This window comes from Hyaena hyaena, unplaced genomic scaffold, assembly GCF_003009895.1.
Source record: "Hyaena hyaena isolate Hyena2069 unplaced genomic scaffold, ASM300989v1 scaffold_909, whole genome shotgun sequence".
NCBI classification, from domain to species: Eukaryota; Metazoa; Chordata; class Mammalia; order Carnivora; family Hyaenidae; genus Hyaena; species Hyaena hyaena.
The window spans coordinates 97191-122981 of NW_024081534.1; the positions used below are offsets into that span (position 1 = coordinate 97191).

The 25791-nt window shown below is 42.8% G+C and overlaps 1 protein-coding gene and 1 pseudogene across 1 annotated transcript in view; both read right to left on the reverse strand.

Annotated features, from left to right (window-relative positions):
* Positions 1–1372: 1372 nt before the first annotated feature.
* A2ML1 (alpha-2-macroglobulin like 1) overlaps positions 1373–25791 on the reverse strand; it is a 39925-nt gene continuing 15506 nt past the window's right edge. Inside the window, 24 exon segments of the mRNA XM_039220660.1 lie at positions 1373–2110; positions 2831–2872; positions 3586–3688; positions 4751–4819; positions 5153–5243; positions 5406–5533; positions 5703–5918; positions 9197–9411; positions 10821–10983; positions 11149–11223; positions 13036–13192; positions 13469–13550; positions 13714–13890; positions 15773–15856; positions 16248–16299; positions 17115–17236; positions 18405–18531; positions 18662–18890; positions 19730–19850; positions 20422–20515; positions 21700–21858; positions 22716–22865; positions 23330–23475; positions 23703–23763. Of these exon segments, the coding sequence (XP_039076591.1) occupies positions 2832–2872; positions 3586–3688; positions 4751–4819; positions 5153–5243; positions 5406–5533; positions 5703–5918; positions 9197–9411; positions 10821–10983; positions 11149–11223; positions 13036–13192; positions 13469–13550; positions 13714–13890; positions 15773–15856; positions 16248–16299; positions 17115–17236; positions 18405–18531; positions 18662–18890; positions 19730–19850; positions 20422–20515; positions 21700–21858; positions 22716–22865; positions 23330–23475; positions 23703–23763 (2862 nt within the window). The 3' untranslated portion in view covers positions 1373–2110; position 2831.
* Positions 8303–8704, reverse strand: LOC120222718 (annotated as a pseudogene).

A 25791-nucleotide genomic window follows, 5' to 3' on the forward strand; every position in this document is an offset into this window, starting at 1 on the left:
ACTTAAGGACAGAAACTTCATTTTACTTATCTCTGCATTCCCAGAACTGGTAAAGTACCTGGCATATAATAAATTCACATATTGAGTACCTGCTATAAGTACTAGACTATGACATGTCACTTAACCCTTACAATCACCTTGTTTCTTAGATATGCAGAAATGTTTACACTTCAATAAGTTGAACAATGTAAATTTTTTCATTTACATACTTCTATTAGTATAGTTGATCATTTAAGTCATAAGAATATTCTTTTCCCCCAATCTGAAGCCCAAAAGATATAATAAAAAGTTTCTGTATTTGTTTAAAATATTCTATCCAGGGACACCTGGGTGGTTCAGTCACTTAAACATCTGACTTCAGCTCAGGTCATGATCTCGCAGTTTGTAAGTTTGAGCCCATCAGGCTCTGTGCTGACAGCTCAGAGCCTAGAGCCTGCTTCAGATCTGTGTCTCCCTCTCTCTCTGACCCTTCCCTGCTCATGCTCTGTCTCTCTCTCTCTCTCTCAAAAATATATACACATTTTTTTTTAAAAAGGCTTACTTTTAAAAAAATAAAAAATAAAATATTCTATCCAGATAGAGCTTCTGTCTTGAGGATCACTATCTCCCTCCATCGCAAAATAAATAAATAAATAAATAAATAAAATAAAATAAAGGGGGGGCGACGGTCTGGTAGGAGCTACAGACCCAAATGTAACAAGGTAGAGGGTTCAGGAGTGGGGGGAGAATTCATGAGTGCCCTCTTTTCTTTAGAATTCTCTCTGTTCTATTTCCATGATAACTGAGAGGAAAGGCAGGCTTAGAAATAACCTCCTTTGGGTATGTTCCCCATTTTCTCTCACTCTGGGAACTCCTAGGAGGTCCAGGGCAGAGTCTGAGGTGGGAGAGACAAGGAATGAATAATTTTTGCAAATATGGCCCCTGGGTTTAGGGAAGTATCTCTACATCATGGACTTACTTCTCCCCTGACTCTTTTGGTCAAAATGTACAGTCTACAGGAACAAAACCAGAGAGTGGATATCTAGGGTAAAAAGGTATGATTACCTAGATGATCTTCTCTGTTTAAATATTAGTCATCTCTTGGGGCGCCTCGGTGGCTTAGTCGGTTAAGCGTCCGACTTTCGCTTAGGTCATGATCTCGCGGTTTGTGGGTTCGAGCCCCGCGTCGGGCTCTGTGCTGACTGCCAGCTCAGAGCCTGGAGCCTGTTTCAGTCTGTGACTCCCTCTCTCTCTGACCCTCCCCTGCTCACGCTGTCTCTCTCTCTCTCCTAGAAATAAATAAAACATTAAAAAAAAAAATATTAGTCATCTCTTTTTTCTCCCACCTTTGCCTCCAAAACGGTTTCTAAAACAAAAACATTGCTTCCAGAAACAGCTTACACAAAGATAGGTATCCCCTATCAGAAGAGGCTGGGGGAATCCTGAAGGAGAAAATCAGAGCTAGGGAACCCTGGCCAGCCATCTTTCTTGTTATCCATCACTGTCTTACCCTGCAATGGCAGCTGGCTGAACACAATCCCTTAATTAGGACTCTCTACTCTGATCCCTCCCTGAATCTGCAATATGATTCTCTGACGTGTCTGGGTCGAAAGGTTTAAAGAAGACGCCAAAATAGGAGTTTTAGCTAATGGATGATTATAATCTTTAAACAGAAACTTTGGTATCCATAGAAATATGCACAGAGTCAAGGACACAGGCTTTCTTCTTAAAGAAAAAACATTTTTTCCCCATTTACTCCCAAAGCTCTAAATTACACCTTCCCTTAGATTTAACCTCCAGAAAGACAGGTTTATCTTCCCTGGATCACCCTCTACCTCCATGTCTTCTCTGGAGAGTCCCCTATATGGCTAAATCGCATCTCCTCCCCCAGGGGTCTTTTCCAGCCAGGTAATTCTTCCATTGGGTGACTCCTCTTAGCCCATCTCCCCCAACCTAGGCATCTGTGAAGTGGAAGAAAGTAGCTGAGGTTCAAGCCTGCTCATCTGTTACTCACTCACTAGTCAATCAGTGAAATCAAATTATTTGATTGAATAAGTTTGCTTTAAGAGGCAGAAGAATGCTGTCCAGTAATGTCACAGGGGATTAAATTAATCTCTTTTCAACTTCCATCCTGGGAAAAGGGGGGGGGGAGAAGATATCATTATACTTAGAAAGTCTTCACAAGTATAGAAGAGTTTTTCCTACCTATTTATTCATTTACTTATTTATTTTTAAGTTATCTCTACACCCAAGGTGAAGCTTAAATTCCCAACCTGGATATCAAGAGTCACATGCTCTACCGACTGAGCCAGCCAGGTGCCCCCTCAGCTTTCTCCTATCTACAAAAAAACTCACAAATGCACAATGAGATTTTTAATAGTGTTATCTCAGAGGAGTAGAATCAGATAATCTTTACTCTTCCTTTAGTATTTTTATATAACAAAGATGTAGAATGTAAAAATGATTTTAAAAATTCATCAATTTCAATCAGAAGAAAATATTGTTTTTAAAAATCACATAGAACCCCTCACACAAATAACACTATTAATTTTTTATGGTGTGAACTATGGAGATCATTATTCTTTCTCTAAGAGGTTAGGACAAAAAAAGGGGGTATGTGGCTGGCTCAGTTGATCGAGCATGTGACTCTTGATCTCAGGGTCGTAAGTTTGAGCCCCACGTTGGATGTAAAGCTTACTTTAAGAAAAAAAAAATTTAAGATTAAAAAAAAGACAAAAGGAAAGCCCACTTTCTGTCAAAAATTAGTTCCCAAAAGAAAATAACAGTAACTTAGAAGAAGGTCCCCTTAACTTTTGAATACTATCACCCTACCCCAAAAGTTCATCCTCACCTCATTCACAGGGATCAGAGTACTGAATTGTTGCCCGTTCATCTGTAAAATGAAATGACATGTATTATTACATTACGGGCCTCATTCATTCAAAGAGAAAATACTTCATAAAAGCTACTGCTTTAGCCCTGTTCAGAGGATCCCTAGAGGTTATAAGCATATTCTGAATTACAGGAAAGTTCCAAACACTAATATTGCAGTAAATTATTAATCACAGCAAAAAAATTAAGAATAGTTAGTCCTTAAAGAGCAACGGTCCCTATTGTTCTTTTGTTATATAGCATATATATATATATATATATATATGTTATATAGCATATATATATATATGCATGTTATAGCATATCTCTAGTGCAGAAGACTTTTAAAAATGACATACAATTAAATTACAATGTTTTAGGGACTCCTGGGTGGCTCAGTCAGTTAAGTGTCCGACTTCAGCCCAGGTCATGACCCCATGCTTTGTGAGTTCGAGCCCTGCGTTGGGTTCTGTGCTGACAGCTCAGAGCCTAGAGCCTACTTCAGATTCTGTGTCTTTCTCTCTCTCTGCCCCTCCCCTGCTTGCACTCTGTCTCTCTGTCTCCCAAAAATAAATAAACATTAAAAAATCTTTTTTCAAATTACAATGTTTTAGGAGGTCAAATAATGTAATTATGTGCTACTTGCTTGGGAAGGAATGTTTGTAAAATGAAGGGAGATATCATGAAGAATGAGGCACAACTAAGTGGGGAGATAAAACAGATCTCAGCCCTCACCTGGGAGGTAGTAGTCATAGACTGTGATGGTTGCTGGTTTCAGGTTAGTGACCAGAACGCTTTGGCTGATGGTGAAGGTGTAGGTCTGAGGCTCCTTACTCAGCTGTGGGGAAGAAAGACAAAACATCATACTAAAACAAAAGAGATAATAACACTCTATATAATATGGAGATTAAAAGACTCTTGTTTTCACACGTTCTGAAACACTTCTAGCTGTTCCTTCTGCTCTATGCCAGTCGTAAAGATCCTGGCTTCTGTGGACTTCCTGACCCTTTCTTCTTAGGATCCTACAGGTTTCTGGCCCCTTTGTGAAATGGTTCCCTCCATACTTGGTCTGCTCTAACCCAATGGTTCCTCCACTAAATTATTGAAGAGGCCAAAGAAACAGGAACTTCTTTTTCCCCAAAGGCTCTATGCTCTCTACTGGTTTCCTCTGATCGTATAACATCTCCTCAGAGAGGCCTTTTCTGACCACCTTATTTTATAATAGTCACATCCTGGCCTACCCATTTTTAAATGACATAAATAGTGGGGAGCCTGGGTGGCTCAGTCGGTTAAGGGTCCGACTCTTGATTTCAGCTCAGGTCACGATCTCATCGTTCTTGGGATCAAGCCCAAAGTCAGGCTCTGCACTGACAGCACAGAACATGCTTTGGATTTTCTCTCCCTCTCTCTTTGCTTCTCCCCTCTCAAAATAAACAAATAAAAAATAAGCAACATAGATGGCTCACATTATGTATCTGTTAGACAGTACTGCATTGGAGGTGAATAAGAATATTTTACAGTAGGGGCGCCAGGGTCGCTTAGTCGGTTAAGCATCTGACTTTCACTTAGGTCATGATCTGCGGTTCGTGGGTTCGAGCCCCGCGTCGGGCTCTGTGCTGACTGCCAGCTCAGAGCCTGGAGCCTATTTCAGAGTCTGTATCTCCTTCTCTCTCTGACCCTCCCCTGCTCACACTGTTTCTCTCTCTCTCTCCTAGAAATTAAAAAAAAAAAAAAGAATATTTTACAGTAAACAACATGGAGGTAGAATTCATTTGGCTGAGGACTCATTCTCTCAGTTCCCTCATCCGTGTGCATGTGACACTAGTATGTAAAGATTAGAAGGGAAGTTACAAAGTTACATAAGCAATCATGCTCTTGGGTTCAGTTTCCAAATACCTACCTCTTCCAAGTAAATGTTCAGTACGTCAGTTCCAGATTCAACCTTCTTCACCAGTGGTTGTTGGAGAAGCTGAATATGAAAGGGGGAAAATAAAACAGACTAAGATCCAGGGCCTTCCCTATCCGTTAGGGTAATAGTCCAAAGCTCTGTCATGATCAAGGGAACAATATGCACTGTGGAAAAGGTAAGAAAAAGGAACTAAGATTATTACAATTTCCATTTAACATATCCGATGCACTTTTGCAGCCCACTGAAATAATGCAATCATGAGTTGTGTGTGTGTGTGTGTATACATGAAGCCCATTTCACCAGCTTTTTAGGGATAATGTTAGGTCCTTTTAGAGCTAATTAAATGAAGGTCCTCTTAGAGCTACTTAAATTAAAAAGAAAGAGCAGACTTACTAACTGATTGGTGCCATCCACAGGACTGAACCCAGAAAGCATCTTCACTTCTACAATGGCCATATTGGAAGAGCTGCGACTCCCCACATAACTAAGGGCAAAAAGGAGCACATCTGTGTGAACTCATTATTTTCACTCTTAGCACACTCTGTATCCCCAATACACACACACACACACACACACACACACACACACACACACCCCTCAGCTTCTATGATCCAGGTGCCCCTACCACCAGCTTAGCATTTCTCACCTGGTATGGACAGTGAGAACCAAGGATCGAGGTGAAGTAACTTGCTCACATGTAGCTTTTCCCATTTCCACACTAAGACTAAAGGTGTCCACAAATTTAGGAGAGGGAATATTGTATTTCAGCACCGTCTAGCGGGAGGAAATAGATCACCAAATCAGAGCTGGGAAGAACTTTAACTATTCCACAGTTCAAACTAGTCTCTTTACAAATAAGACAGAAGGTTCTACTGGAGGCAAAAATGCCCTCAGGCTCTCCTTCCCAATGCATGCTTGTTCTTTCTCAGGAGTCTCTGCCTACCTGCACAAAGACGCAGCCCTGGCCCGAGGCCTCCAAGGTATATACTCCAGGGATACTGGGTAGAGTCTCCTGCTGAACTACCAACCGGTTGGCAGCCTGAATGTTGAAAGTGCGCTGGAAATTCTCAGTGGATCTTACAGCCAGGCTGACTTCCTCAGAAGGTACATAGGCAGTGGCAGCATATTTGGCAAGAGCTTGGAGAGCAACTACAGTATCCTGAAGAAAACGATCGATAATATGCTTACATTTTGTGAGCCTTCAGAATTAACTCCAAACAGCCCTAATCACCTACACGTCTGGTTGTTCACCAGCGTGGATGACACCTCTTCTAAGAATGTAAGAGCCACAGTCATCAATGCTGGGGAAGCTGACGTAGAAATCATATCTGGCCTGTATAGAAAATTGCCATCAAGTTGTTACGACACATCTATAGGTTATTCGGTTAATCTCGTATTCATATTCAACCAAACCTACCTTCAGAATGGACTATAGTTAGAAGCAAGTGGATAATGGTCGGTATATGTTCGACAGGTTCCTTATTTGGAGAGGAAATAGTAACAGAATAGCCCTAAAAACTGCACATTCGTCAAAGCCATTTAGCTGTGTGATGACCTGCGGCACAGCTGCAGAGGACATCAGGGTACCCTCCCTTGCAAGCTAAGGCTTCTTCGCCACTATGCCACGTGACAATCTTTTCTTCATCTGGGTGGAAGACAAGCTGCCACTAAGAGAGCAGGGCATCGCATAGTTGGAAACATTTCCATTCTGAAAATATGATTTATATAAAATGACAACTAGAGGAAAGAAAAAACAGAATGAGAGGTCCAGAAAATTGTCATATTTTACTGCTGTGAGAATACCAATGTGCCCGATACTTTGTATAGTAGGTAACAGAATAAGGGCACCCCACACCTTCCTATCCCAGGTGAAAAAGCACAGTTGTATTTAGACATCATATTGTCATATAAAAACAGGAAGACAGGTTACCCACCCTGGGGAAGGTGCAAACAAGTGATATCTATGCAGCTTGACTATCTACAAACAACTTTTTATCTACTCTGTGTGAACTGGATCCCAGGAGGTCCTTATTGCTCAAATATATGGAAACAATTCAAGAAATGAGACCTCATCATTGGCTGTGGGTGTCATGCCTCTTCTTGTAATAGCTAAGGATTTTGTTGAAAACCAATTCTGACATATATCTGTCACTGAGAGTTCTAAACATTTTACCCACCACTTTCTACAACTGTATATCATAATTATTTAGGGCTCAGCAAGAAGGAAGTGCTTCCTGATCTTCGGCCAAGAATTTCCTTGAAGTAAAGAAGCACAGTACCATATAATTATTTATTTGTTTATTTATTTATTTATTTATTTATTTATTTGAGAAAGAGAGGGTGCCAGCAGGGGAGGCACAGAGAGAGACAGAGACAGAGACAGCGAGAATCTTAAGCACGCTCCACACTCAGTGCAGAGTCTGATGTGGGGCTCAGTCTCACGACCCTGGGGTCATGACCTGAGCCAAAATCAAGAGTGAGACATCCAATTGACTGAGCCACGCAGGCACCCCAGTGTCATATAATTTTTTTAAATTCTTATTGAGTCATTACTATATTCAGTTTCAGTGTTCTTAACATCTTTACCAGACACTTCATTAGTTAAAATATATGCTTTTTCCAGGTCTAATTTACATGTTATATCCTCAACGAAACCGGCCCTAATTTCAATGAGTCAGAATATAATCTTTACAAGGACAAGAAATGTGTCTTCTTGGTTATTTTGTATCTTCAATGAGTTGGACGTGGTATGTATTTAGTTACATTTACAGAACAAATGAATTAATGACTACTCTCTTTATAATCATCTAAGACAACTTTTATGTAACTATTTGAATAATCATGTGATTTTACCTCTTTTTCCCCAGCTGCCACTGAATTCAATTTCTCCTTACCCCTAGCCTAGACAAATGAAGAGTGTCCTCTCTCTTCAAATTCAGTGTCTCTCTCCTCTGAATCATCCAATACACTAAGTAACAGGTTAATCTTTCTGACACAAGTTAAAAAAATCAATAGCTCCTCAGAATGGGCAAAATCTTGAGCCTGATATGCAAGGGCCTCCATGGTATAAACCTGTCCGAACTTTCTAGACTGAAGTCCCGTTATGCATTGGCTAATCCAGTTTTCCCGACACTCTATATTTTTGCAAGCTGTTGTCTATGCTCATGTCATTTCTCCTTCTTTTTAATAGTTGTCCCTCCAAATCTCACATATCCTTTTATTTATTTGTTTGTTTGTCCATAAGTAGGTTCGACACCCAACAGGGGGCTTGAACTCACAACTCCAAGACCAAGAGTCCCATGCTCTACCACCTGAGCCAGTCAGGCACCCCTACATATACTTTTAGATCTACCTCAAACACCACACTTCTGAAGACTTTTCTTATCCTTCAAGTTGATGTAAGCTCTCTTTCCCTTTTGAAATGCATTATTTTGTATCTTTTGTTTCTTTTTTATATAGCCAAATCCTGCTCTGTAATTATAGAGCTTTTCCTAACTTTACTTCCAGTTTCAGAACTTTTTTTTAAGAGTCCAGTAAGGTGTTTTATTTGCATGAATGTATTCCATCCTGAAAAATGAATCCCAGGATTTCCTCTCCTGTGTGTTTTCATCTTGTTTCCTCGTAGTCCACGAAGCCACCTGAGGCTGTCAGTAAAATGAAACCAAACTGGCAGACGGGAGCAGATTATTCTGCCATTTTTCTAGATCTTTGAGCTGTACATCAAACCTGGGGCTGATCACTCCACCCTTGTTTAGCCTCTCCATGAGGTTTACAGTGATTTTCCCAGCTCTGTGATCATCCATGATTTCAAATTCACCAATGTAACCATGCTAGAAATCAGATGATGACTTTGGACCATGGCCTAATAAGAACCTGGTGTTTGTCTCTCTTTCCAGCATCGTTAATGCTCTTGAGAGCATCCTCCAGGACACTTAAGTGCACCATTATGGTGGCACAGAAAGATGGCAGAAAGAGTGAGTTTTTGAAGTTCTTAAAGTAGAAACTTTGTATCTTACTAGCTTCTCAATACCTGCAATTAGAAGGAAGTATACCTGTAAAATCTTGCTTTTATGTTTCTGACCCCATAACTGGCTATCTAATCTGTTACTATATAGTTTAGCCATAATTATATATGTCCTATTCACATATAAAACACTGATCTTACAATGTTTCTTTTTTTTCATTATGTTTCATACTCTACAAAGAAAGAGAATTAAATGCATATAGTACTATGTATGTGTTCATATGATCCGTTGGTATGGACCCTATAAATTTTTCACATGCTTTTCCTCCCTCCCTATAGAATTATAAGTCTCTTCACCTAGAAGTCAAGGGCAATTGTTTTTTGTTTTGTTTTCTTTGTGTTTTGTTTTGTCCTATCTCCACACAGGACCTGAAACTACCTGATAAGTCGAGGTTGGAGAGCAGGCTATTTACCTGAGTAGAAGAGAAGCCGCCATATGCATTGCGTTGCTTGGCCAACCAAGCCACTATGGCAGTGGCCTTGGCTATCTCCTTTTGAGTCAGGCTGGCTTTGCTAAGCTGGGCTAATAATACATATGCTGTAAGTTCCACATCTACAGCCTCAGGCTCGGACCAAGGTCTGGCATCCGGTGACCGAGTAGGCTTTTGGCTCCAGTGAATAGACTCTCCTGTGGAGAAAGAAACATAATTAGGAAGGTCGCAGAAGGAAATGATTTCCCATATTCAATTTGTAAATGCTACACCTTAGAGCAGAGTAAGCACCGGCCAAAAATTAATCATGAGTTAGGAAAAAATATTTCTCAGAATCTTGTGGTATACTGGCCATAAGGTTTACCCAGGGATGTGTGTGTATATATGTGTGTGTGTATAGAGCCATCCATAATTGCTCAAGGTGAAGCTTGAGAGTGTCATAAATGCCTCCAGCAATGACATGAAAACCACTCTTGTTAATTTATCGATTCAAATGTTAGTGGAGATAGGTAAGTAGAAACTCACAAAAATCTTATGTGTTTGGGGGCATTTTTTTGGCTTATAGAATATTATTAATTTTTTAGCCCTTATTTTACCTAATCAAAAGTTTAACATTTTAAGAATAAGAATGACAGGCTATGCATAAGAACTCTGAGAAACCATAGAAAAATGCTAATGAGGGTGAGCAAATAGAATATGAGACTAAAACAGAACTCTAGGACAACCAAGATGACAGATAACTTGAAGAAATAGAAGAGTAAATGGAAACAAGAAGAGTGAAAGCTAGTTTAATTAATTATCTGTTTAAAGATAATAAATAGTCCACAGGAGGCAATCTAACTGGGAAAACATAAAACAAAACATGTGAGCCTGCAATGGAAGATAATGGAGAAGAGATAATCCCATTAAATCAATATACACTGGAACAAGTATGCTCCACCCACTGTCTGAGACACTCATTTCATGACCAGAGTCACTTATACACAAGTCAAAAAACTACCCAGAGCCCAGGAAAGGACAACTTAGTAAAGACATTCAAACAAATGAAAGCTAAGATTAAACTTGTACCTGGAAGTATGATTTTAAATACACAGCTAGATAAATAAACTGCTTGTTAGAATATCACGTGGTATTCTAAATACATCCAAAAGTTTTTAGGGTGTCTGGCTGGCTCAATCAGAAGAGCATGAGACGTTTGATCTCGGGGTCACAGGTTCGAGCCCCACATTGGGTATAGCCATTAAGGTTTTTAAAGGACTTTGAGAAGTCTCTAAGTTTAACTCTTACCCCATCAACCTCAGTGAATTCATACCAAAGAATTGTTAAAGATGGGCAAAAGGGGGATTCTACAACACCAAGCGGTCTTTTGACTCGCTCCCATCATTCATTTTCTCTTCATGCTAAAAGTGTAACAATGCCTTTTAAGGACTTACATGGGCTTTCTTATAAAACCCTCAACAATGATCTAATGACTTCACAACTTTTCCTAAAAGGAATCTTCTACATGACTGAATAGATGTGGGACTATGGGGACAAGGAAAAATTATAGATAACTCACAGCATATTTTCATAATTTCAAAATACACCCCTAACATGGTCAACATACCTGTGACGATAGCCTGCTGGTCTAACTTTTCAAGAAGAAGGTTTCTGATGTCCATCTCCCCAGCCAGAGAGAAAGTATAAGCTAGTAGGGCCTGTGTGTAGAGGCTGGTAGTGGAGGAAACAGAATTCCTGAGGCACTGTAGACCCTGACTCACCATCGGGTCCTAAAAGTACAATGAAGAACTGAATTTATAAGGCATTCCTTTGAAAACGAGAAGTGATAAGGAAGTCAACATATCCCTGAGCTTACAAGGGTGAACAGTGTGTGAATTCCTCTAGAAGTAGGCATAGTAGGAACATTATAAAGAGGAGGAGCTAGAGACACTCACCTGTATGGTTTTTCTCATCTCCAGCAGTGCGGCTGTGATGTAAGCAGTCAGGGAAGTCTGATCATCAATGCCACCCTAGAGGACCCAGGGAGACGAGGTCAAGGCAGCAGCCAGCATGGCATAGGTATGAATCGTACACAAGTTGCAAAAAAGTATCCCCTCTGAATGGGTGGATTATTTAAACAACCAGACAGACAAACACAGGGGAGGGGATAAGGAGAAAATCTCTTATTCTTGGGTTCTTACTGAACCTGAGCCTCCCCAAATAGACCTCCTCTCAAGAAGCAAAAGGCCCAGGGGTGCCTGGGCGGCTCGGTTGGTTAGTGTCTAACTCTTGATTTCAGCTCAGGTCATGAGCTCATAGACCAAACCCCAAGTCTGGGCTGACAGCTTGGGATTCTGTCTCTCTCTCTCTGCACCCCACCCCCTTCATGCTCCCTCTCTTGTATCAAAAAAAAATAAATAAAATAAATTAAAAAACTAAACCAAAAGGCCCAGCCTCTTCTCCAGGGGAGATTAGATGATGCCCACCCTGTTTAGTGCCTTGATGGAAAGATATTAGCAAGTTTTTTTTAAATAGCTAATCTAAATTGTTATCGTCATTCTCGAGATAAGAAAATACACCCTTGAAAGGCTAAATAGCTTGCTGGAGATTACACAGCTAATAAGCAGCAGGACTAGGAGTTGAACCCAGGGAGTTTAATTATGGACCTTCTGCACCAGGTCACTAAACTTGCCACCCAGATGATGGGCTTCTTAATAGCCTGGCCAGGTCTGGTGAGCAGGAAGAGGAAACTCCTCTGCCATCTTGTTCAAGTCAAGCCCTGGCCTGTGCTATTCCCATGTGTATGTCAGTGTTTAAGAGGACTGAGATTTGGAGACACTGATAAAACCCTGTATAATATATATACTAATATATAATTAGTATACTAATATACTAATGAATTCTATACGAAGACAAAGACTTTTTTTTTCTTTTTTTCTTTTTTTTTTTTTTAGTGCTCCAGATTTTTAATTCAGGCCCTGGAATGGCAATGTAAACGACTTCTCTAGCAACCTACATACAAATCTTTCCTTCACCGGGTGTATTCTAAATTAAACAAATTCTCCTTGAAGCATCAACACCTCCGCCTGTGTTTGGGAGGGGTACAGGCAATGTAGTGATTGGAGTCCAGCGACTGTGGTTCAAATTACAGTCCTACCACTCAGTAGCGTTCACCTTGGACAGTTTATTTAATCTCTGCACCTTAGTTGCTTCATCTGTGAAATGGGAGTAATCGTGGCATACCAGCACCTCGCTCATTAATTTGTTGTAAACATTAAATGATATCAAATAAACAAAGTGCTTGGAACAGTGCCTGGCACAGAGTTTTCTTATAGACAACACTGGACTGCCTGCCGATCAGTCCCCACCAGAGAAGTGGCTTTGCTTCAGATTTAAGGAGATAGTAAAAGACTCAGTGAACCTCCAATCCAGTGGTTCTCACGCTTTCATGGATATCAGAAAAACCTCCAGGGCTTGTTAAAAATACAAATTTCTGGCCCACACCTCCGGAGTTTCTCAGAGCAAATCTGGGGGCGGGGGGAGGGTAGGACTGGAATTTGCATTTCAAACAAGTTCTCAGGTGCTGCTGCTGATCTGATGATCAGTAAAGTGCTTCTTTACTTCAAGGTTAAGAACCTTGTGCAAGCACATATTCCCATTCTCCAGACATGGAAGCTGAGGCTCAGGCTGGTTAAGTTCATTGACCAGGGTCACCCAGAGCCAGGGCTCAGACCTGAAGAACACGGACTCCCAGGCCTATACTCTTTTGATTCTGCTCAGTCAGAGATGCAAGTTTCTCCCAGAGGTGGTGATGGGCTGAGGGCCCTGGGGCAGATCTGCACCTTCATAGTTGTGTGAAGGAGCGCTCCCACGTTGGCGTAGCATCCGTCGGAGAGCTGGTTTCCCGCCATCCACTTGAGAGCATCCTGGATATTCTTCTCATCAATAAAGACGAATTCTTGAGCTTGGACAAAGCACTTGGTGACAAATGCTGTCAGCCTACATGGGTAAAGAGAGAAATGTGGTGTGAAGGGGGATTTTCCAGCAAGGGTACAATAGTTCTGTAGTCTATTTCGGTGTATGGTTCCAGAAGGGGATTGAGGAAACAGTATTAAAGGGGATTCGGTGTATGGTTCCAGAAGGGGATTGAGGAATCAGTATTAAGGAAGTAGAAGATGGATGTAAGAAGGAATGGGGGTGGGGGGGAGGTAGAGGAATAGTTCCACAGGCCCAGAAATTATGCTCTGGAATACACTGAGAACTGGGCGATATTACCATGTGTTTCCATTTTCATCCTGCTCCCCAAAGGCACTGTATGAGCCATTGCTGTGTTTGTACATCAGCTCCCTTTGGTACCCTGCGAAGTCAGATATGGGGTCAGATAACAGGAACAACTTCAGAAAACATGGCTTTCAAGACTTTCAAGGATATTTGACACTTTGGGGGAACTTCCTTGTATCTTATTAGCCTCTCACAGGCCCTAGAGAATGTGTCCAAGAAGAAATATCGAACCAACTCACCGAGCTCCAGGAAACCCACTGCACGAGACCTGATTTCCTCAGTCAGCAGCCTTGCCTTCTTCAGATACTGCAAGACGTAGATTATGGGAGCAAACAAGACCATGTTCTGCTCTCCGCAGCCCCTTGGCATCTGTACCAGATTGTCTAGGTTCTGAAGGGCTGTGCCCATAATGTCCCCTGAGATCCAAAAGAAGAAAGTGATGGTAGGGAGAAGAAAGATCCCTTCTCAGCTGTCATTCATTTAACAAGCAGGTATCAGCTATCATTTAGCTGAGACCAAAGTCAAATACCTCAAAAGATGATAATCAAAGGGGTAAACAATTATAAAACATTACAAATAGAAGTCATTATGAACAACTATAACATAGTACAAAAAGTCTGGGTTCACAGATGGTGCTGGAGCAGAGAGAGAAGTACATGGGCTACCTAAGGGAGTGCAGGGCTTTAAGAAGGCATGTCCCTGGGCTAGTGAGCACCGTAACAAAATCTACAATACTAAGTCTCTAAGTTCCTCCACTGCATATAAATACATTCTCCTCCAAATCACCATGTTCCTCCCAAAGCAAACACAATTGTGATACCCTTTTCCAAGATATGGCTACTGACCTACCCATATATTTTATGCACCGGTAAGCTTGACGTAAGTGACCCATTAACATCCTCACTTTTAGCCATTAAGTTCAATTCAAATCTATAAATTCGTACTGAATGGCAACTGTGTGGCAATAACTGTGCTAGTAACAGAATTAATAAAGAGGTGGGTGCCTGGGTGGCTCAGTCCGTTAGGCATCTGACTCTTGATTTCAGCTCAGGTCGTGATCTCACAGTTTGTGAGATGGAGCCCCACGTGGTGTTCCATGCTGACGGCCAGAGCCTACTTGGGGTTCTCTCTCTCTCTCTCTCTCTCTCTCTCTCTGCCCTTCCCCTACTTGCTCTCTCTCTCTCTCTCAAAAAAAAAAGAAATAAAAAAGGTGTGGTCCTTGTTCTCAAGGAGCCCACAATGTAGTGTGAAAGACAGATGTAGACAGTGAGCTATATACTACAATAAGATGAGTGCTATACCAGAGGTCTGACTCAAATACAGTCACAATGGAGAAATTTTATCCTGGAAAGGCTCTTAGTAGGGGATCAGAATAAAGAAAAGATCTAACATACACAGAGCTCCTAGTGTATGCTAGATATTGTGGTGGGAACTTTATATTTAATGCTTACACCCATTTGGAGAGGTAGGTTATCGCAGTCTTGCAGAAGGGGGAAAAAAGAGGATCAGAATCATTTACTAACTTATTCAAAGTCATGTGCCTATTAAATGGCACAACTGGGATCCCAACCTGGTTTGATCTGATTTTCTTTTTTTTTATTTTCTTTTTCTTTTTATTTTTTTTTTACTTTTTTTAATGTTTTATTTATTTCTAGGAGAGAGAGAGAGACAGCATGAGCAGGGGAGGGCCAGAGAGAGAGGGAGACACAGACTCTGAAACAGGCTCCAGGCTCTGAGCTGGCAGTCAGCACAGAGCCTGATGCGGGGCTCGAACCCACGAACCGCAAGATCATGACCTAAGCGAAAGCCGGACGCTTAACCGACTAAGCCACCCAGGCGCCCCTTGATCTGATTTTCAAGCTCATGCTTTTCTACCCAATCCCTCTCCTTGCCCAGAGGAGTAAAGTGTCCCATCTATGTAAATATGGTTTTATTTCCCCTAAGCCACACTCAAATAGATAAATTCCTCATTTTTCAAAAGGTTGCTACAAACATCATATCTCTTCTCCACTCAGTTTAGAAACAACCTGAACCTAAAAACACATGAGCTTCCCTGACCTTTAAATTCTTCCTATCCAGGCTCCTTTCTGTTTTTAACTATCGTATATGTCTAGACCCACATGTACTGTTACCTATAGGCTGCATTTGCTCACTATATAAAATGAGCCTTTCTTCTGTCACTTCTAATTTAACACACCTTCCTTCAGGAAGGTCCTCATGCCCCCACCCACTCATACTTTCACCAATGTTCAGCCCCACTTTTTTTTTTCTTTTGAGCAAGAATCTCCAGCTATTTACCCAGAGCTGTAACATAAGCCTTGGCTGAATAGGGAACTACTTCCACAGGGAGCTCCAAGGAGATGTATTCTGAATCCACTTGTCCTGTGAGAAGCAGAGAAAAGGAGAAACAACAGAAGATTGAAATAGTGGGAGCTCAAGCCCAAACCATAGAAAATCTTTCTATAACCCAGGGTTTTCTGTACCAGTGCTTTCTGTGGGATGGAGAAAGCACATTTCTTTTAACCTTTTCATAGTGCTCTTTGCTGAAAATAAATTAAAAAAAACAACAACCCATAATTGTGTTGTATACTTTTTCTTCATCCTGTCTCTCAGCTAATTGGTCCCATTAGGGATGGCACCCTTGCTGACTGGTCCCATTAGGGATGGCACCCCTAGACTCTCCTACTCCTTTCTGTATATTCTTCCTTCGGCCCAAGAAAGTCTCCCACTGCTACGAAATTCTCAGTACCAACCACTCTCTGCACTCACCCACCTTTCGGGCAAAGCAACGAGCTGTGTGTCTTCTCCACAAGGACTCCTTCAGGCTAACATGAAGAGAGACATAGGGTGAGAACAGTGAAGGTGGATGTCAGGGCAGGTGGCCCTGAAGGAATAGGAAGGGGAAGGGAAATGAGGAGAAAAGGCCCTCCCTGTGTCCCCAGGGCTTCTCCCAACTTGAGAGAACAAGGCTTCTCTTTGAAGCTCAGGAGAACTCCATTTCTTTTCTTTTCTTTCTTTCTTTCTTTTTTTTTTTTTAAATGTTTACTTACTTATTTTGAGAGAGAGAGAGTATGAGCTGGGAGGGGGCAGAGAAAGAAGGAAAGAGAGAATCCTATGCAGGCTCCACCCGGTCAGCTCAGAGCCTGATGTGGAGCTCAAACTCACAAACTGTGAAATCATGACCTGAGCCAAAATCAAGCGTGGGACGCTTAACCAACTGAGCCACCCAGGCGCCCCAAGAACTTCATTTCAACACAAGGATGGGCCTATCAGTAAAATTCTTTCTGAGCAAGGGCTAGAGCTAAGGACAAGTTTAGGACACTTCTAAGAGGCAGGATGGGCAATGGGGATCATGATGGGATAAAAAAGCAGCTAATGACAATAGCAGAGATATTTAATAAGAGAAGCTAACATTCATTGAGGGTCTATAAAGTACCAGGCACTGTAGTAGGCACTTTCATAGAGAATTGGTGTGGGTTAGGCAAATAATTAAGGGCCACAGAAGAAGGAAAATGAGCAACCTGATTGTAGTTGGAGTCAGACAGCTGTAGGATATTACCCGTATGGCTGGACATACACAGAACACCCCTGGGGTGCCTGCTACCTGTACTTCTTGAAGCTAAGCCTGAAGAAAACCCACCTTGACCAGAACTGGTTTGATGAGTGTGTCACTCTGGCCCTTTTCTGGAACAAACGCCTTCTGCCCCCTACAGAGCTCACTGCTGTCCAGAATCTTAGTAGTAACAGTAAAGTTTACATGACCTGTGAAGAAAGAAGGAGAAAGGAAGGCATTAGCCCTCATTGCCAGAGGTACAATGAGATCTCTTTCCCTCCAGACCAGTGCTTCTTAAACTTATGGCGTGAGGATCTTGTTACAACACAAGCTAAGTAGCTCTGGGGTGGGGCCTATATTCACGTTTCTGACAAATTTCCAGGTGATGTCAGTAATGCTGGTCCAGTGTGGTAGGCAGCCTCTTAGGGGCCCCTGTGATCCCTGCATCCCGATATTTACACTGTTGTGTGAATTGCTCTCAAAGCGTGGGCTGGATTACGTGACTGGCTTCTAATGAGGAGGATGGGGCAGAAGTGATGAGATGCCACTTCTGAGATGAGGTCATAAAAAAGACTACAGCTTCTATCTCAGGGGCACTCTTTCTCTTGGGCCACTTGCTCTGCAGGTGGCCAGCTGTCCTGTCCTGAGGCAGCTCGGTGGAAAGATTCATGCGATGAGAAACTGAGGGAGGCCACCAGCCCACAACTGAGGCCAAGAGAGACAGAGACTTTGGGAAGGAGCTTGGAAGTGGATCCTCTCCTAGTCAAGTCTCCGAATGAAAACACAGCCCTGGGTGATGATTTGATTGGTATTTCATGAGAGACCTTGAGGCAGAGGCACCCTGCTAAACAGCACCTAGATTACTGGCCCATGGAAACTGGGTGATGAGAAATATTTATTCTTTGAAGCCTATAGGTTTCAGGGTGAATGTATTAGATAGGTATTAGATAACTAATGTATTAGATAACTAATACATCTGAAGACCAGGTTGCCAGGATTTTATCTTAAGAGTGAATGACATCTCCTAGGGTTATTGTGATGCTTAAATGAGTTAATACATGTCAAGCTGTTAGAATAGAAGCTGGCCCTTAGGAAGTATTTGATTAGTAACAGGACTATATATCCCTTGTCTTGGCATAAATACTAAAAGCTCCCCTTTTCACACTCAAAATAGTCTAGTTTGATAACTTTTTAGGCATCTATCAAAGAGCATTTGCTTATTTATTTATAGCATAGACTTAGGAGGGGGAAAAAATAGAGGCAAATAAAATGAAAAAGAGAGAAGAAAGCAAATGCAGGAGAGGAAAGGGTAAAGTTCTCAGCCTCTGAGCTGTGGATCTATGCTTCCCTTGCCCGCCTACCGCCTCCTCCTCTTACCCAACTTGATGGCTGTGATATTCCAGTGATAGCTTTTTGCTTCATCAGCACAGAGACAGCTGGAGTCCTGAGAATCTGTCCGTGACTCCACCTGGTACTCATCTGACTTAGCCAGGTGAGTGTGAACCTGAAGATGTTTAAGGCATGTAAAGGGTCCAAGTACAAGAAACCACACACAGAGGCTTAGGAAAATGTGGGGGCGGAGACACGCCCCATCTCTTTCCCAGGGCCAGAGATTCCTGTATCCCAGCTCTTACCCAGATGCAGTCCTTCAGGTAACTGAAGATGGTGGCAGTAAGGCGAAAGGATTCCCCACGCACTACTGAGTATGGGAGAGTCAGATCAACAAAGAATGGTTTGAAAGCAATCAGTCCAACGGTGGGTGACAGACCAAAGCCTCTGGACTGGGAGCTGCAGAAAGTCACCGCCTTCCACTCGGTGATGGTATCAGGAACTGTGATGTGGACAGCTTTCTTCCCCGAGTTACTGTACGAACACAGAACCCAGGTGAGGCACACAGCAGGGCAAGAAGAACACTGTGGACTTAGCTATAAACTTACCTGTTATGGGGGTGGGGAGTGGGGGTAAAAAGGCAACCAAACTGAGGAACGTGCCAAGTCTCAGAGTGTGAATCTTCAGGTGGGCGAGGATGTACAAATGTGGGAGAAGGGGGTGCCCGAGTACATAAGGGGGTGAGTAAGAGCAGGTGGGCACGTGTGTGTACACACGTATCTGAAAGAGCCAGTGGCCCTGAATCTGTGTGGTGATATCTTGTTGGGGCTTTGATTTGCATTTCTCTGATGATTAGTGATAGTGAGCATCTTTTCCTGTGCCTGTTGGACACAGGAGCCTTGAGATGAGCTTGTCATGAGCCCCGTGCTGGGCTCTGCACTGAGCGTGGAGCCTGCTTACGATTCTCTCTCTCCCTCTGCCCCTCCCTGGCTTGCACACTCTCTCTAAAATAAAATAAAAATATAAAATCAAATATAAAAATAAATAAATTCATATCTTAAAAAATGATCTGATTCTGAGTTCTCTGCTCACTCCGTAGAGTACAATCTTGATGTATCTTTTTTTAAAAATTTTTTTAAATGTTTTACTTATTTCTTAGAGAGAGAGAGACAGCGCAAGCAGGGGAGGGTCAGAGAGAGAGGGAGATACAGAATCTGAAGCAGGCTCCAGGCTCTGAGCTAGCCGTCAGCACAGAGCCCGACGCGGGGCTCAAACCCACAAATCGTGAGATCATGACCTGAGCCGAAGTCAGACGCTTAACTGACTGAACCACCCAGGCACCCCTCTTGATGTATCTTTGAGGCATCACTTACCCAACAGGAAACAGATCCCAGAGCCAAGTCTCTGGGAAGTACTGGCGGACCTGAGGATTCTCCGACTGAAGTGATGAAGATGATGATGATTCAAAGTTCACTGAAGTAATACCATAATGTACTGAGGAGAATAAGAATAAGGGAATTTGGGGAAACAGAAGACGTTTTTGAGAGAGGGAGAGAGAGCGCCCTCTCACATGTGCGAGTGGGGGAGGGGCAGAGAGAGAGGGAGAGAGAATCTCAAGCAGGCTCCGTGCTCAGCATGAAGCCCAATGTGGGGCTCAATGACATGACCCTAGGATCATGACCTGAGACGAAATCAAGAGTAGAAGGCTTAACCAACTGGGCCACCCAGGCTCTCTCAAAAGACTTCTGTTGTATAATTGAGGTGGAGGAACTATGACCAAGAAAATTAGAGGCAAATGTAGAACAAGTCAGAGATAAGGAGGAAGGAGGACCAAGGAAATGACTAGTCATAAGCCCATCGGGTGGATGTGACAGATGAGGAGGTTTGGCCAGAGGATGAATAGGTAAGGGCATTAAGCTTCAAAAGTTCTCCCCAGAGAGAGATCTTGCTGCCTGCATCTATGACCCACAACCCATTCTCCTTCTGATGAGAGGCTCCGTGCAGGAACAAGACGCAAAGAGTGCGTTTTCAGAGTTCCGTGATATAAGCTACACAAGCAGCTTACCTTTTTCCATGGCAATGCTGTGTTTTAGAGACTGGTGACTGCAATCGACTGGCTTCTTAATCTGGGCGTTGGACAGTATTTTCAAGCCCATGTCCTGATAGGCATCAAAGAAACCGGAGAATGAAGAGTTAAAGTGGTCTCCTCCCTTACTACTCGGGCTACTGCCTAGGAATTCCATCACCCTCAAAGGGCTGAACCACGACCTTCTTTTCCTGCTAATTGTGAGACTGGTGTTCATTACTCAATACTCAGCCACCAAGTTTTGTTCACTTCTGTCAGCTAGTGTGAAGGGCTTTCCATTTTTTAAATATATATTCTGCCTAATGATCACCATAATAAGCCTAGTTAACATCCATCACCATAAATAGATACAAAAAGATGTTTTTTCTTGTGAAGAACTTTTAAGATCTACTCTTTGAGCAACTTTCAAATATGTAATATGTACTACAATATTAACCATGCAGTCACCATACTGTACATTACATCCCCAGGACCGGATGTCTATGCCTTTTGACAACTTTTACTCATTTTGCACACCCCATACCCACTGCCTTGGCAACCACCAAATTATTCTGCATAGCTATGAGCTTGGTTTTATTATTGTCGCCGTCATTGTTGTTTTTAGATTCCACATATAAGTGTGATCATATGATATTTGTCTTTCTCAGTCTGACTTATTTCACTGAGGATAATGCCCTCAGGATCCACCCATGTTGTTGCAAATGGCAAAATTTCACTCTTTTTCATGGCTGAATAGTATTCCACTTACCTCATTGTCAAATACATTTCCTGCTTCTTCCAAATATTAGTTACTATGTCCTTATTATGTGACTTAGACTGAACTTTCGGAGGGCAGGAACCCTATCAGCTCAGTCAATTCAACAAAAATACATTGAGTATCATGAAGGATCAGTCATTAGAGAGAATAAAAGGATGGACAAGACATGGTCCCTGACTTCAGAGACTTCCTGGTCACACTTGTGCCATGGCATCCCCAACCTCTACTCATAAGGTACCTGACTTCTACTCATGCATTTTTTATAATAATGGTAAGAGGCTGCACATAGCCTCTCACAGTGGCCCTTTTCCAATGCAATTGGGCATTTGGGTACCTTCTTCAAGGATAGGCATCAGGAGAGGATCTCTCACATATTAGGAGTTTCTTCCAAGGTTCTACCCCTTCAGTGCCCACAAGAGTCTCTCTGCTTTTCCTTTGCCCTACCCTTCACCCACCACCACCATTGTTTCCATCAGAACAAAATGGGTAAGAACATCTACCTGGAAAAAATGGAAGAGGTCCACACTTTCAGAGAACCAAGGCCTCCACATAATTGGGAGGGGTTGAGGAGAGTTCCGGAAGCCAGATGTTGAACACTCATCATACTCAGCCACCTGATGGGGGTAGTGACCATACCATGATGAGAACATCCCATAGACCTGAAGTAGGAAGGGAAAAGGAAATAAATTACTGACACGGTGAAATCCGTAGAGAAACTTCTCTCAGATTCTGGTGCCACAGTTCACCGTTCTTGTATTAGTTCTCTTCATTACTCCAGAAATCTTCCTGTATTTATTCCATCATAATCCCTTCCCTACTTTAAAATTTTTGACCTCTGGGGTGTCTGGGTGACTCGGTCGGTTAAGCGTCCGACTTCAGCTCAGGTCATGATCTCATGGTTTGTGGGTTCAAGCCCCATGTCGGGCTGTGTGCTGACAGCTAGCTCAGAGACTGGAGCCTGCGTCAGATTCTGTGTCTCCCTTTCTGCCCCTCCCCTGCTCATACTGTCTCTCTCTCTCAAAAATAAATAAAAGATAAAAATTTTTTTATTAAAAAATAAAAATGTTCACCTTAAAAAAAATTTTTTTTACCTTATTTATTTTGAGAAACAGAGAGAGAAAATGTGCATGAATGGGGGAGGGGCAGAGAGAGAGGGAGATGATTCCAAGCAGGCTCCATGCTGTCAGCACAGAGGCTGACGGGGAGCTCGAACTCATGAACCGTGAGATCATGACCTGAGCCAAAATCAAGAGCCAGACACTTAACCAACTGAACCACCCAGGCACCCCTCTTTCTCACCTTTTTAAATAATGTGTCACCCTTATCTCCTATTACATCTTTCCTACTTTTACGTCCACATGAGCCAAGCCTTTCTCATACCATCATACCTTTATTTCCCCACTTGATGGTGGTGCACTATTTCCCCCAGACTTTCTTTCTCACTCCCTGAAATGCATCTTTTATTCTAATTCAGTCACACTGTCTCCTCCTCCGGCCCCATTAGCAGACGACTCACAGAGCTGTTGCTCAGCTCTCTCTCGGGCCTAAGTAGCAAGACGCTCTTATCCACCGCCCGGACGGCACACAGGGACCCAGGAGCTGCCTGCAGTTGTAGTTCCACGGCGGCCCCTGGAAGCTGCTGGGAAGGTGAGAAGCCAAGGGAAACCTGGAGAAGGGAAAAGTAGAACTTGGAGAATGGGTCAGCCTGGAGAGGACAAGCAATGTAATTTGGATCATATACCAATATGCCCCAACTCTGTCATCCAAGCCCATTCCTTCACTTTTATATGGATTGTTTTGTTTTGTTTTGTAAAGTCTAGCCCTTTTAGAACTAGTGCCTTGTGGTACAGTTGGAAAAAGTGAGCCGCACAGCACAGAATAACATAGAAAGGTTAAGAGACAAAACGAAAAAAGAAATAATGGTGATAGAGAATACACAGTTTCCCAGCGTGACTTTCTAAAAAGAATGAGATATATCTCAACAAAACATCCTGAAGGTATAAATACAATAATGGCACCCCCTTCAATATTATCTTCCCATTTCCCTGCCCCTGCCTGATCTCTGGCCCCAGCATACACAAGATCTCTCTGCCCAGACCTTTTCTTCACCCTCCTCAACTGCCATTTTACCTGATTGTCAAAACACATCTAGACTGAAAACTGAATTTTGTCGGCTATAACAGCCCCACTGGGAAAAATGGCATAGATCACAAGAGAAGGATGAGGGGCTAGTCTGGAGGTGAAGGTCAGTGAGATGGAGAAGGAGCCTTTCTTTCCTGGAAAAAAAGAGGGATATACAGGAATGAGAACGCACACTTGTCTACCAATGACCTCCAGACCCAAGTCTGCACTTCCCGCTGCACCGGTCCCCCCATTCTCCTGTTCTATGCTTCTCAGTAGTATTCTGCTCTCGTTGCCTCTTCTATGTTGCTTCTAATGTAACAACAGTTTCCTGGAACTTTAAAATACCCTTTCGTCTTTCAATGGAAGCATAAACACTCACCTTCCTTCTCAGAATTCAGGTGTTTCTGCCCCTCGATCTCCAAACCCCCTTTCCCTACTACCTAAAAAAGAGGAAAACAATCATAAACCACACAGAAGTTATGGGGCCCTACTTCTGGAGCATCCCTGCACCTCTCCAGGAGGAAAGTCTCCTTTCTTAGTTCCAGAGCCTGGCTCAGTGCTTTGTGCAGCATCCATCCGTTTGCCAAATGTTGGATGGCGCCAAGAGCCTTGATGACACTTCGGCTTGGAGCTCTGGCCCGAGAACCATGGGCGAGGTTGGGAGGAGACAAAGGGCATCATGACCTCGGGGCCAAAGGGAACATTCTTCCCAATAGATAGCTGCCCACCAATTCTCAAAGGTCTCCAGGTTTTATTCTCTTATGATCCTTGTAACATAAAGTTACCTCAAATCAATCTTCATGACTTTTTTTTTTTTATTATTATCACTTAATTCAAAATTCAATGGACATGAGTGCACTTTAAACTGCCTTGAGGGGTGCCTGGGGGCTCCGTCGGTTAAGCGTCCGACTTCTGCTCAGGTCATGATCTCACGGTTTGTGGGTTCAAGCCCCACGTTGGGCTCTGTGCTGACAGCTCAGAGCCTAGAGCCTGTTTCAGATTCTGTGTCTCCCTCTCTTTGACCCTCCCCTGCTCACGCTGTCTTTCTCTCTCTCTCTCTCTCTCTCTGAAATAAATAAAAAACATTAAAAAAAATTTTTAACTGCCTTGAGCCCTTCTGACACTTGACACTTGAGGGGAGAAATCCCCTCATCTAATTCTCCCTTCCTGTTCACTCACTTGAAACCAAATTCAGTGAAAGCGTTTCTAAGCAGGCTGTCATCTCAGACCACAGTCAAGGGCTGTCGGCTGGCTCTTCAGATCCTCAGCTGGCCCTCAGCCCTTCCACACTGATTTGATCCGCCCACCCCAGCTCCCGGGCCTCCCCACTCTCCTGTCCTGGAGGCCGTGTGCGTGTCAGCGCTCTGACTTCCTATGCCGTCCACCCTCCTCATCCTGTCTTGTCAGGATGATTGTTTCTGCATCATGAAGACACTGAAATGAATCAATGAACCAATGGAGAGAAAATCCCTCAGAAACTTTGAGAGGGTGATAAGAGACTAGAGACTCTGGGCCCCATCAAACCCGGGCTTTACACAAATCGAATTCCTCACTATCACCAAGGTGACCAGTAAAGCTGCTCATCTTTATCCATTTCTTTCAAGCTACATGTTGTGATTTTCTTTACACGACAAAGCTGCTATCAATGTTAACTTTTTTTAATGTTTTATTTATTTCTGAAAGAGAGACAGTGTGAGCAGGGGAGGGTCAGAGAGAGGGAGACACAGAATCTGAAACAGGCTCCAGGCTCTGAGCTGTCAGCACAGAGCCCGACGCAGGGCTCGAACCCACGAACCTTGAGATTATCACCTGAGCCAAAGTTGGACGCTCAACCGACTGAGCCACGCAAGTGCCCCTAATTTAACCCTTATCATCTATTTTTAAATACTGAACAGTGAAACACAGAATGAAATTTATTCCGAGTCCCATCCCCTTCTCGCCCTCTCTCCCATTCACGTCCCCCACTCCCGTTCAGCCCTGACCAGGAACGTTTTCTCCTTAATTCTTCACTTTATCTTCCCAGACAATTTCCTGGGCTCCTGTTTAAAATATCTTTTTTCTCTGGGGCGCCTGGGTGGCTCAGTCGGTTAAGCGTCCGACTTCAGCTCAGGTCACGATCTCACAGTTTGTGGGTACGAGCCCTGCGTCGGGCTCTGTGCTGACAGCTCAGAGCCTGGAGCCTGCTTCAGATTCACACTGAAGATTCACACTGTCTCTCTCTCTTCCTCTCTCAGAAATAAATAAAACATTAAAAAAAGTTTAAAAAAAAAATCTCTTTTTTTCTCATTTCCCCCATCCTTTACACCTACACTGTACACGGTGGCAGCCACGAGCTGGAGCCCTTGAAAGGTGGCTACTACAAAATACATACTTTGAGTTTCAAAGACATGAAACTCAGCTGAAACAAAAAATGTAAAGTATCTATTAATAATTTTGATATTAATTTCATGTTGACATGATCATGCGTT